Source organism: Elephantulus edwardii, unplaced genomic scaffold (genome assembly GCF_000299155.1).
Source record: "Elephantulus edwardii isolate Elephantulus edwardi_28Jun2011 unplaced genomic scaffold, EleEdw1.0 scaffold00032, whole genome shotgun sequence".
In the NCBI taxonomy this organism is placed as follows: Eukaryota; Metazoa; Chordata; class Mammalia; order Macroscelidea; family Macroscelididae; genus Elephantulus; species Elephantulus edwardii.
In genome coordinates, this window is record NW_006399782.1 from 7,408,837 (window position 1) to 7,422,340 (window position 13,504).

Genomic DNA, 13,504 nt, shown 5'->3' on the forward strand with positions numbered 1-13,504 from the left:
CCCCAGAAAGCACACTGTCCCTGGGGAGACAGGAGCCTTCACCCGACGCTGCTGGCCTTCTCTCTGCCCTTTGGGGTACTCAGTTGGGACTGGACTCTGGGGTAATTCGAACCCCCTTCTCTCCCTACACCTTCTAGAGTGAGACCACGTTCTCCGTATAGGAACCAACTTTCACCTCCAAGACAGGAAGTTCCTTCTCTGCCACCTTCCACATAAGGCCCTTCCTTAGCCTGCTGTTTTAATCACCTGATGGCCAAGTTCTATGTGGACTGCTGTCAAAAGCAAGAGGGACTTTAAGATCACTGGCATCACTAAATTAAGATGCCTCTTGACGACCCTTTTCATCCTGTCACCTTACATTTAACAAAACCCCCAAAATCTCATTGCTGTCACAAATTGGAACCAACTCATAGCTGACTCTCCAGCAGATTTTCAGAGGCTGTAAATCACACGGAAAGAGATTGCCCATCTTTCTCCCTCAGAGCAATTGGTGGATTTGAACCACCGGAGCAGCCGTGCCTTTGGGGAAGCAGGGCAAGTGCAGACTCACCAGGGCATCAGAGCTCCCTCTACCCGTGAGAACCAATGTGGAAACCCTGGGCCCGCAGAGACATTGGTCTGTTTCATATTGTATATGAGTTCATACAATACAAAGGAAGCTTTTGTTAACTGCATTAAGAACTGAGGCAAAAGAAGTGGGGGGAGATTTTGTTGTTTCTGGCTCTTAATTAGCCTGCTCAAATCAGGTCAAAACTATGTAATTGTCTTTATTTCCTGGAGCCACTATAACAGACAGACCACAAATGGTTGGCTTCAACAAGCAGAGGTTGGTTCTGTCACAGTTTGGAGGCGTGAAGGCTGTTCTTCAGCCCCAGGAGAAGGTGCTATCTTCCCGTGGGTTCTGGGGGGTAGGTCTCCGAGCCCCCTCAGCCCATTTCTCTCTTCCTTGGTAAGCATCTTCTGAATGGATCACTCTCTCCCCCCTGACCCCATGCTGAATCTGCCCTTTTACGTCTCAAAAGAAATTGCTCTCAGACACACCCTACTCTATATTAATACACATAGCAAAGGAAACCCGTTCCCCGATGGGACTATAAACACGTGGTGTATGTTTGTTGTTAGGGAGCTCTGGCGGCTTCGTCTGAGAGGAGGCGGTGCTAACCCACAGGCAGAGCCCAGCTGGCTGTTGGAAGCCACTAGCGGCTCCTCTGAAAACCCGTGGAGGGTCAGCCATGCGTCAGCTCCTACTCGACGGCAATGAGGAGAATGAGGAGGAAGGAGATGCTATTCGGTGCCAAGGAGTCAGGAGGTCTTGTAGTCAAATACAACAGAATGAAAACCTTGCCCGATCGTGCTCCAATGCTTACTCCACTGCTGTATCCACTCTACCTTTATAAAGATTGTTGTTGTGTGCCATTGAGCCGGAGCTGACCCATAGCTGACCCTCCGGAGGCAGAGTGTCCGTCTTTCTTCTGCATAGCGGCTGGTAGACTCAAACTGCGGGCCTTTGGGATTACAATGCAGCCTCTTACCCCTGATTTTTTTTTTTAAATGGGCATAAGACAAAGCATTGCTTCCGGAAACTCTATGAACTTTGATGAATGTCGATCGTTATAGAAAGGCTGCAGGCCTTTTGTTCATAGGGTCGTTTCGAGTTGTGCTTGACTTGAAGGCAATCAATAACAGCAATTCAAATTATAACAGTCATACGTAATTTTTTAGTGAGAACCTAGGTTTCTCATTTTCTCTGTTGCTGACGCATACTGTGCAGCATACTGGCTTCATGCAGTTTGAGTTTCTCAGTTTGGGGGTGTATCTGTAGTGGAGGATGTGGGGAAGAGGAGGGCCCGCTCCCTGTGTAAGGTTGCCTACACTCACCTTGCTGAGTTAGTGTTACTTTGAGGAGTGAATTCTTCCCCCCCTTGTTCAAGATTACTTAGGGAAATCATCCCACCTCCAGTGTGTCACTCAGTCTACCTGTGTTGTCATCCGTGTCAAATTCATTAAGTTTGCTCTTCATTACTGTGTCTACCCAAGGCCTTTCCCCCCACTCTATTCTGAGGAACCCTTGGGTTTCTTGGGGGGAAGCAGGTGAATGGAGAACCACCCTCACTGTATAATACCACCGCCCCTTCTCCACAGTACACTTTCACCCAGGAGAGCCTGCTTCATCTCACAGATGTAGGGCTTTGGTGATGAATTTATTTAGGGAAGCAGGGTCTTGTGACTTTTAAATTCTGGAACCTGCCCTTCTAAGCCAGGACTGGACACATCAGATAGACCCTAAAACCAGAGCCTTTGCTGCACTTTCCCTTCTGAGGTCTGATGGCCATCTCCTCAGTCTGCCTCTGCTCTCTGAAGGGAAGAGCCCAACTGTGTAGTTGTTGTCATCCTCTATCTAATTCTTCTTTCCTCTTCCATGTTGTAGATCAGACAGTTTATACACTAGGACTGAAGAACCCTAGTGGTGCAGTGTGTCAGGTGTTGGGTGGTTAACAGAATCATCACCCATTCAAATCCACCAAATCGTCCTCCGGAGAAAGATGAGCTGTCTCCTCCCATTAAGATTTGCAGGCTCAGAAAGCCCATGAAAGGTTGCTGTGAGTTAGAATCTATTTGAAGGCAGTGGATTTGACTTTAGGACTTTTTTTTTTTGGTAGGCAGAGCATTTCCCTAAAGCTCAACTCAACCCAAGTCAATCCATTGCCATCAAATCAGAACTGACTCATAACTGATCCTTTGTGAGGTTTCCAAAGGCAGGAAATCACCCTGTAGGAGATGACCCAGCTTTCTCCTGCAGAGCAGCTGGTAGATTTGAACTAGGTCCCTTTGGGTTGGCAGTGTGACTCCTGACCCACGTGGCCCCTGGAGCTTCCTGCCGTAAAGCTCAGCACGGGCTCCCAGCACTACGCTGGTTGACTAACCATTTATTTTACCATCATTTCCTGGTGCTGGCACGAAGCTGACCAAACATGTCATTTCCAGTGTTGCTCTGTTTTCCCTTTGGAAAGATTTGCCCTTTACCAGAACTCACAAGTTTCTCTTTTGTTTTTGTTTTGTTTTTTTTTGGATTTCCATTCATTCATTGTTGTAGATTTGTCCCCTCCCAAGGCTCCCCCCCACACCAGACATTACCCTCTTGGAAAGTTTCTCTTTTGTATTCCCACAATTTGTCTGGAATCAGCTAGTGACTTTCCCATGAGATACTGCAATTCCATGATCACCCAGAGCTTCAGGCTCAGCTGAGCCAAATTGGGCAGTTCTGTCCAGCACAATTACTTTCCCTACTCCAGTTATTTTGCCATTGTACCTCAAGCAACTTGGACTCATGTACTTATATGGTTCATATTTTAACATTCTTTAAGAGAGAGCAGTGAAGAAGGCAATGGAAAATGTAGACTCACTTACCTGTCTTCTGCATTTGTTAGGAAGCTGTGTTTTCTCTGTGCCTGTTCGTACACCCAGTTAGGAGATTTCCCCTTTTTTACTCCCTGAGTGCCCTGACTGCCTTTCTGTGTTGAGTCTCTTCACTCTTTGCTGATAGCGCCAGGCCCAGTCCACACACAGTCCATCCTGGGTCTCCCAGTGAGGCTGTTGGCCCTGTAGCCGCCACCTTGTCCTGGGGGCCCAGTCTCACCGCTCCTCAGAACATCTGGCTGCCTTCTGCAGCCCTAGCTGTGTCTCTTAGAAACCTCACTGGAAGCCGTCTGTCCCCTGAGCACTACCTTCTGGAGCTCTGTCTGCAGGATGTTGTCTGAAAGTGCAGGCCTGTCTGCTCACATGGCATGCTGCATGACCTGGACCTCCAGAACTACACTTCTAACCAAAAACCAAGTCAAATTCCTTGTCCGCATAACACTGTCATAGTCTAGTGCAGATGGAACCCAGCCACCACAAGTGGGTGACCGCAAGGAACAAAATGTATTTTCTCGAAGTCTGGAGGCAGAGTCTGAATGAAACCCCATGTCGATTCTTTCCATGGAGGTAACCCAGGTGCTCCTTGGCACATGGTGGGTTCCCACGCAGCCTGTCGATGTTCTTCTTTGTGTGATCTGCTCTCTCTGCAACTCAGAAGCAATTAGATTTTGAATAAATCCTACTTGGATGCGGCCTAATTGACACAGCAAAGAAAACCCTAGTTCCAAACACGTTTATACCCACAGCCACAGTTACATCCAACACATGTTTTGGAAGAACACAGGTCAATCTGTAACGCATTCTGTCCACAGAGTCAGAATCTCAGGTTGAAAGGGACCCAGGCAGTGAGAGAGCCCCATCGCCTATCAGGGGCTTCATCCCTTCATGAGAACTCTTCTGCAGGGTGCACCAGCTGGGACACCTCTGGGGATGGTGAGCTCCCCCCTCCTGGGGGCATCCCTTCCTTCTGGACCAGCCCTGACTATTGCTTAGTTTCTGTGCAGCTTCTGTCCTGTCATCTATAAAATAGCTCATGCCTTCAATGTTGGGCACCTCTGCCATCATCACCTGTGCAACCAGATGAGGTTTTCCCCTTTTACATGAGTCTAGAATTGGTGCCTTTGAGCTGTGGTGTTGGGGAGAGTACTCAATAGCCCATGAACTGCCAAAAGAACAGATATGTCTTGGAGAAACTGCAGCCAGAGTGCTCCTTAGAGTCAAAAGTGATAAAGCTTCATCTCACATACTTTGGGTATGTTGCTAGAAGAGGCTACTCCTTGGAGAGGGACATCTTGCTTGAAAAGGGCCAGTGAAAGAGAGGAAGACTCTTAGCCAAAAAGATTGACACAGTGACTGTAACAGTGAACTGGTCAGAGATGAGGATGAGACCGGATGAGACAGGGTTCAGATCTGTTGTTCCTAGGGTTGCTGTGAGTCATGCTTAACTTGACAGCACCTAACAAGAACAGCCATCCTGGTGGGCGCCCTGCCTTTACTATGGCTCATTATTAGCACCTTTTTACTTAGAGGTCAAACTACCATTTAAGATAATATAAGATCTGACACTGAGAGGCCCTGTGAGAGGGCTAAGCTCGATATCGCAGGGGGTGGGGGTGGGGTGTCACTCCATCCTCTAGGCTACTGACTCCCTCTTTCCCTGCATCCTACTGACTTCCCTCCCTGAACTTGTTATCTGAGCTCTTATCTTTTGTGACCCTGTCTCCTCAAAGAGTCACTCAAAGAGTCTGCATGTAACTAACGCCCATTGCTGGTGGCCTTTCGGCCACACTGCCCTGGATTCCAGGCCACTGTTTCTAAAATCACATCTTATGTACCGCTAGTGCCCCCCACCTCTCATGTTGTGAGGATGGTGGGAGACCCACACTCATGCTCCTCCCAGCTTGACAGGATTACTGGGGCAATGGAGCAATGGGGTTAGGAGTGTGGGAGTCAGTGAGACTGGCTTAGGATAGGACAAGGTTCAGAGCTGTTGTACATAGGGTCACTATGAGTCACAGGTGACTCGATGGCACTCAACAACAACAAACTAATTTTTGGTTGATGCTTGGTCTAGACCAAGAAACCATTGTGCAAACAGAGCGAGGGAACACTACATGGTTTTAAAATTAAGAAAGGTGTGCATCAGGGTTAAAACCTTTTCTCCACACCTATTCATTCTGTATGCTGAGCAAATTATTCAAGAAGCTGGACTCTGTGAAGAAAAGCTGGCTTCAGGATTGGAAGAAGACTCATCAGTAGCTTTCAATGTGCTGGTGACACAGTCTTGCTTGCTGAAAGTAAGGAGGACTGAAAATACTTGCTGCAGAAGATCAAACACTAGAGCCTTCAGTATGGATTGTATCTCAACATCAGGAAAACAAAATTCTCACCGCTGGACCAATAGGCAATATCATGATAGGTGGAAAACGATTGAAACTGTTAACAGCTTCATTTTATTTGGTTCCACAGTCAATACACTTGGTACCAGCTTTCAGGAGATCAGAAGACATGTTGAACTGGGAAAGTCTGCAGTCAAAGACCTTTCCAAATTCCTGAGGCACAATGCTGTTAACTTGAGAACTAGGATGCACCTGATTCAGGCCACGGTCTTTTCAATCACCTGCTATGAATCTGAGAGTTGGACAGCGAATAAGGATGACTGAAGAAAAAGTGACGCCTCTGGGTTGTGGTGTTGGAGAAGATTACTGAATATCCATCCCATGGACTACCAAAAGAACAGACAGATATGTGTTGGGACCAGATGGCAAAGCTTTGTTTTTCATACTTTGGACATGTGGCTAGGCTAGACTGTTCCTCGTAAAGGGACATCATGCTTGGAAAGATGGAGGATCAGCAAAAGACCCCCAATGAGATGGATTGACATGGTGACTTCAGCAACAGGCTCTAGTGTGTCAGATATGATGAGGATGGCACAGGACAAGGCAGGGCTCAGGTTCGCTCTTCATAGGTTTGCTTTGAGTCATCCTCGACTGGACGGCACCTAACAACAGCCAGGGAAGTCTGCTTGAAGCAAGTCAACACAGTGAGTCAATTAACTATTAGTATGCCTTTACCAGTTGAATTTTTTTTTTTAAGTAACCTGCCATTCTCCTCCTGGTCTTTAGGGGATCCCACATTCATCTGGAAGCCCATGTGAGGTTCTTTCCCATCAACAAGATGGATTTACCCGGTGACAGTAACAGTGGGTCCCGGCATGTTAGAGATCACGAGGAAGGTACAGGGTGGGGCAAGGTTCAGATCTGTTGTTGATAGAGTTGCTGTGAATCGTAGCTGATTCAACAGCATGTAACAACAGCTTCATCTGCTTTTCATGAAAAATGTTGTCTAAAAACAACTATGAGATATTATCTCACCTCAACAACAATAGCACAATTCAGCAAATGCCGGCGAGGTTGGGGAGAGATTGGAACCCTTATTCACTGCTGGTGGAAATGTAAAATGGTGCAGCCACTATGGAAGGGAGTTTGGTGCTTTCTCAAAAATGTGGGAATGGAAATTCCATTTGACCCAGCAACTTCTCTACTGGAAATAGACCCTAAAGAAACCAGAGCCACTACTCAAACAGATGTGTGCACACCCATGTTTATTGCTGCATCATTCACAAGAGCAAAGAGATGGAAGCAGCACAAATGCCCCTCAACAAACAAATGGATAGAAAAATCATGGTACATTCATGCAATGAAATATTACACAGCAGGGAGCTCTGGTGGCCTAGTGGCAAAAAGCTTGCATGGCAATCCCAGAGGCGTGCAGTTTGAATCCACCAGATGCTCTGCGGGAGAAGGAGGGGCAATCTCCTCCTGTACCAGTCAGATCCGATTTGTACAGTGCGCGCGCGCACGCGCGCACACACACACACACACACACACACACACACACACAAAAGAAATACTACACAGCATTGAAAAACAATGAACTTGTAAAACATTACACAATATGGAGGAGCCTAGAGGGCATTATGCTGAGTGAAATATCTCAGTTAAAAAAAGACAAAGACTGCATAACACCACTGTTATAAAATAGGACAAATGGGGGTGGGGTGGGTTGAGGAGAGAATGGGAAAAGAATGAATAGATAATGAACATTATCTCTGATTAGACCCGATGAGGGGAAGAACTGTCCGAAAAGAATATATGATTAGGCATTACACACATGACAACCATCAGGAACAAACGGTGATTGTGGGGCAGGTGGGGGGAATGGGTGGGTGGGTGGAGGGGAGGGGAGAGGGGAAGAAAATGTTCAACAATGAAAAAAACCATTAAAAATGCTTTAGCATCTATTGATAGAATCAGTCATTTTACTGGTGGTTGCAAAATGTTATTTGGCGTATCAAGTTGACTAGAGCTAAAATATTTTAACTATGTTTAAAATTTTGAGAAAATGCTATTTTCCAGAGTTCCTGAAACATTTTCCATCCCATCAGCAACGTTATAAAGGTGCTGGTTTCCCTGTCAGCACTTACTATTCTCTGTCTTTAGGGTTCGAGTCATTCGGCGGTTGTTGTGTAGCATTGAGTCAGAACAGTTCCATATCTGACTCTCCAGCTGGTTTTCAGAGGCAGTAAATCACACAGAAGTTGATTGCCTCTCTTTGCTCCACGTTGGGGGATTTGAACTGCAAACTTTTGCATTGGCAGCTCAATTCTTTACCACTAAACAGAGAGAGCTCCCTTGAGAGTTATCCCAGTGAATGTGAAATTTTGATTTGCACTCTTTTCATGTGCATATTAGCCATTTGTAAGTCTATGAAAATCCTTTCTCATTATTCAGTTAGCTATATGACTTCTTTCTTTTAAAAAATCTTTATCATTTTATTCTTTAATCCGTTCATTGTTATCCATCTCCCCCTTTCTCTCCCTAAGTCCATTTTACAGTGTACCTCTTGTTCGAGATTATCATGCATGCTGTGTCTAATCATTTATTCCTTTTAGCCTGTTTGCCCCCTCCTCTGTTCCAATGCAGTGTTAATTTCCTATCCACTTTTTTCCTGTTCTCCCCTCCACTCTCTTTCAGTCCTGTTGTATAACAGTAGTGTTATGCAGTATTTGTCATTTTGTGACTGAGATATATAATGTCTTACTTTTTAGTTCTAGCTTTGCCTATGCAAAGGATACCAGTTCTTTATTAGATCGTTTGCAACAGTTCCCTCTCATTCTGTGGATTGTCCTCTTGCTTTCTTGATGATAAATTTTTTAAAAAAAATTTCTTTTTCCAATTTAACCATGTCTTTTATTTCTTGTACTTTTCATGTCATGTCTATGAAACCATTGCCTAATCCAAGGCTATAGCTGTTGACATCTCTGTTTTCTTCCAAGAGTTGTGTGGTCTTAACTCTTAGGTTTGGGGCTTGGTCTGTTCTGAGTTGACATTTTTGTACAGTGTGAGACATGTGAAAATGCAATTGCCCCAGCACTGTTTACTGAAGACCTCGTTTCCTCATCATATTGTCTTGGCATTCTGGTTGAAACGCAGTTGACCATGAGTGTGTTTTCTCTGGACTCATTTCCAGTCCACTGAGTTTAACCTAAGCTTAGATTTTAATCTAAATGTGTGCTGGCCCAGTCATGTTTATCTTTCCTTGTAGCTCACGAGAGAGCTACAGTCCAGAGGATAGTGGTTTTCAGAGCATCATCACAGGCTATGAACACACCTAGAAGGAGCTCCTGCGAGGGACATAAATCCAAGATGTTCACCCCTCAGCCTAGGACTGTCCCAAACCAAGAGGGGTCCATTCTCTCCCAGGGTGCCTTCTTCTCAGCGAGCAGCCTTGCTGGGTGTGTGAAGCTTGGGGTGGGGGAAATAGATACTGTATTGTAGGCACACCCTGGGGTGAGCAGGACACTCACCTACCTCATGTCAAGGCCTGTGAGGGAGCTGATATTTTCTTTTACTATAGTCATGGCTGTGAAAATTCACTTATTACTATTACATGGGTGTCCGCAGAAGACATGAGACTCCTGGGTAGAGACAACAGAATATTCCTCACAGCACAGAAAGCTGCATGAGCGTCAGCATGTCTGTGTTGGTCTCTGTTTCTTCCCTAAAGCCTCCAGGGGTTGGGCTTCAGGGCAATTTTGAGGGCCCAGCACCTTTTGAGGGATCAATAAACACTACAGCACACAGGACAGTCCCCACCACTCAGCGGTCCACTGAGTCACATGATGGTCATATGTCCCCACAGCTCAGTGGTCCACTGAGTCACACGATGGTCACTGTGTCCTTACCAGTCAATGACCACCAACAAAAACTCTCAGTGTCAGAAGATGGATAAGCATTTTGTTGTTGTAATTTTACACTGGTTTGCATAGAAAGTTGGCTGAGCTATGCCATCAGCTGCACTCAGCAAGGATGTGCAAGGCTGCTCAGGGCTCCAGAGGGACAGCCGCTGCCAGCACTGGGCCTGCGGGAGGGAGGGCAGGCCCATGAAGGTCTTCTTCTGCATGAACCTTGGGACAGCCTCAAAGCGCTTACAGATAAGGCTCCTTCAGAGAAAGGATGTGACACTCTCCAGGTCACACAGCACAAGCCAGGCCCAGGTCTGCTGGCTCCTCCAGTGCTCTGGGACACCAACCTTGTTTCAGGAGAAAGGCCTTGCTTAGAGGAGTTGAGGTGGGCGGGATGGGGACTCCTGGACCCACGGCTGTTCTTTTCTCATCTGCCCACTTTCTCCTTTAGCTGCGGTCATTTGAGAGAGGAGGTAGACGAGGCTAACTGCATCAAACTGTGGTAGAAATGGGATTTGGGGGCCTGATCATTTCATTATCAAAACCACAGTGGGTCTTTGTGTGGATGTAAGATTTGTCAAGTAAATGTATTCAAAAGGTCAGGTGAGGGAAATGGAGCTCTGCGGAGCCTCCAGCTGAAAGATTGACTCACATAATGCACTTGTTGCGCCTCTCGCCCTTCTGTTGGACACTGCACTGTCCTCTCACAAGCCCATCTTTCCTCCAGACACCAGTTCCTCTCAACTCTTCGTACCCACAGCCCCCTTGTCTCTTATGAAACCTTCCCAGGTTCCCTGGGAAAATTCTGGTTCCCTGTTCTGGAACCTAGTGGATAGAGACTGGCCGTTTGAATCTACCAGCTACTACCTGGGGAAGGATGGGCACTCTCCTCCCATGTGATTAACTGCTTCTGAAAACTCGCTGGAGGTCAGCTCCAGTTGGTTCCCCCTTGACAGCAATGAGCTGCTGTTTCATGAGTCCTCAGCTCCTGCTCTCTACAACTCAGAGCTTTTCCTCTCAAAGCCCAGATTCACCCAGCAGGTAATGCCCATTCTTGTCTGCTTCCCTGCTGGAGTCAGGGCAGTGTCCTTCCTCCTGCTGCCCACCTGAGCTCCCCTGGTCGACCCCGCCTGGCCTGCTGCAGACACACACTGCTGCTCCGGCGGAGCAGGGAGGCAGTGACACCATCTGAGGGCTTTTACAGGGTGCAGTATACCAGAGACAGGAGGCCCTGGGTTGCGAGAGAGCTACACAAGAGAGAAAGCACTGGCTCCCCTAAGCTCTTCAGTGGGGTCTGTGGCAGCCTCATGCTGAATTCTATTACGTGTCTCCCCCCTTGCCTCCTGGGACAGCTCTTCCCAGCCCCTCTGCAGACCCTCTCCAGGAAGATTGTGAGGTCCAAGATGAACAGCACGCTGGTAGGAGTGTTCACCATCACGCTGGTGTTCCTGTCAGCTTTCGTCAACATGGTAGGTGACTCCACCTCCCCTCACCCAGACCCAACCCCATGGGGCCCAGATGGGACTGTAAGGGGGTCTCACCCAGACCCTGGAGTTCTCCTGTCTGGGAAGTTCTTTCTCCTGTCTGCTGATGCCCAGAGCTGGGATCAGAGTGGGTTCACCATGTGTCAAAGGCTTTTAGGTCCTTGATTTCAAGCCTGAAAGTGTCCGGGAAGTCCTCAAGGGGGTTTAAGTGTCCCACTTTGGGGGTGCACCAGCCATGCCGTCCTTCCACCCAAGGCAGCCAGACAGCCTACTTGGGCCTCCTCCTTTGTCCTTGCCAGTGTGAGGCTGCCCCGAGACAGGGTTGACTCCTTGCCCCTCCACTGCCCCTTTGGAATGGGCTGCCTGGCCTGGCTTAGGCTGACCTCCCTCTCTGCCGTCCTCCTGGCCCCAGTTCATGTGCAACTCCAGGGACCTGTTCGACTGCCTGGCGGATGAACACAATGTCACCGTGAGCCAGGTCAACGCGTGCCACGTGGTGGAGTCGGCCTTCAACTACAGCCTGGGCGACGAGCAGGGCTTCTGCAGCAGCCCCTGGCCCAACTGCAACTTCCCGGAGGTACCCGAGGCAGGGAGGGGCTGGCAGGGGTGCCGGCGGAGACCCTCCCACCCATGCCTGAGGCATGGCCCTCCCTCAGTTTATCCTGAGCGTCTCTGGGCACATCGAGGGACAGCAAGGACCCAAAAACTCAATCATTCCAGACCCTGCTCTTCCAATCCCTCGCATTTTATGCAAGACACTGTGGAAGCAAGAACGAGGCTCAGTCTAGTCTTAAAATAATAATGGTATAGTAATTCGGTGCATTGCCATCGAGTCAGAACCAACTCCTAGCTGACTCTCCAGCGGGTTTTCAGAAGCTGTAAGTCACATGGGAGGAGATTGTCCATCCTTCCCCTGCAGAGCTGCTGGTGGGTTCTGCCCCCAGGATACACTGCCTTTGGTTTAGCAGCATATAACTCCCTATGGACTCTGCCTCCGGAACCCCCTACATAATAAGCTGTGGTTTGGATTCTGCTTATTGCATGCCAGGCGCTGTCCTCAGTGCTTTCCATATCCACTGATCCTCAGAACAACTCTATGTAATAGGGACTGTTAGGATTTCCTTTATACCAGTGAAGAAACGAGCACAGAGAGACTGAATAACTTACCTCGGGCCACAGAGCATCAGAGCCAGAGCTCACCAGGGGGTCTGGGTCCAGTTGTTGTTTTTGTTGTTGTATGATTGAGTTGGAATCCACCTGGAGCTGACCCTCTAGCAGTTTTTCAGAGGCAGTAAATCACACAGGAGGAGAGGGCCCATCTCTCTCCCACAGAGCAGTGGAGTGGGTGGGTTCAAACCTCGTGCCTCTGTGTTGGCACTTACCCCCAAGCCACCAGAGCGCCCTTTTACCCCTACGCTGTCAGCTCTCCCTTTGAGGAGAGAAGTCAAGAGTTCGTGCTATTAAGCAGGGAGAAGTTGTTTCTAGACCTTCAAGTTCTGCAGCAGCACCCAGGCCAGGTCAGGTGCCTTGGGAGAACCAGGCTGAGCCCCCCCAGGACTGTTAAGGTCAGAGAGCAAGGTACAGAGTAAAGGGAACCTCATCCCCCATCCAGGAAGCTCACTCATTTATACAGTGTATGATTCCTTTTTAGTTTACAAATGTTGTGCAGCCATTACCATGATGCAATTCTATGACATTTTCATAACTTGCAAAAGAAACCTTGTACCTACCAACTGTTAGGTAGTAAAATAAAATAGTACCAAGGATGTATCAAAATAATACCAGCATATGCCAGACACCTGTTCTCCGGTCATGCTGCTGCCTGTCGTGGGAGCAGATGCCGGAGAGCAGCAGGGCTAGACTCCCAGCCCAGCTTACTGCTCTTCCTGTGCCTGGCTGGCTGCTGCCCCGTGACAGTCTCACCTGGACAGGGAGCTCTGAAGGGTGAATGTCTCAGGTGAGCCTGGATGATGCGGGCAGACTCTGCGTGCACGGGTCAGGACTGCAGCCACGGGGTACCATGGACAGTCGTGCTGGACTCCCTCTTCCTCCCCCCAGGAGGACTCCCAGTCATTTCTGTTGTTCAGGGAGACCTCAGTGAAAATTGGGGCTCCCCAATGCTCTGCGAGACAAGTGCTTCTTCCTCGTTCATGGCCCTTGGCCCCTAGTGGTCTGAACGCCCTCAGTCTCCTTCTCACTGCCCTCCATCCCCAACCTCTGTTCCCTCTCAGGCCTGGCCAAGCCCACCAGCGGCTCCTGAAGCCTGTTTGCTGAGAGCAGAGACTCTTTTTGGCCACCCTCAGAAGACTCCGGGAAGGGTGTTGAGCGGCAGGGTCTGACCCTGCTCCTAGTGGTC

General features: G+C 48.4%; 1 protein-coding gene across 1 annotated transcript in view; it reads left to right on the plus strand.

The window, feature by feature from the left end:
* The window catches only part of ADCY5 (adenylate cyclase 5), a 227,328-nt gene that overhangs the window by 193,388 nt on the left and 20,436 nt on the right, over positions 1-13,504 (plus strand). The window contains exons 13-14 of the mRNA XM_006884227.1: positions 11,017-11,133; positions 11,561-11,725. Of these exons, the coding sequence (XP_006884289.1) occupies positions 11,017-11,133; positions 11,561-11,725 (282 nt within the window). The remainder of the gene's footprint in view (positions 1-11,016; positions 11,134-11,560; positions 11,726-13,504) is intronic.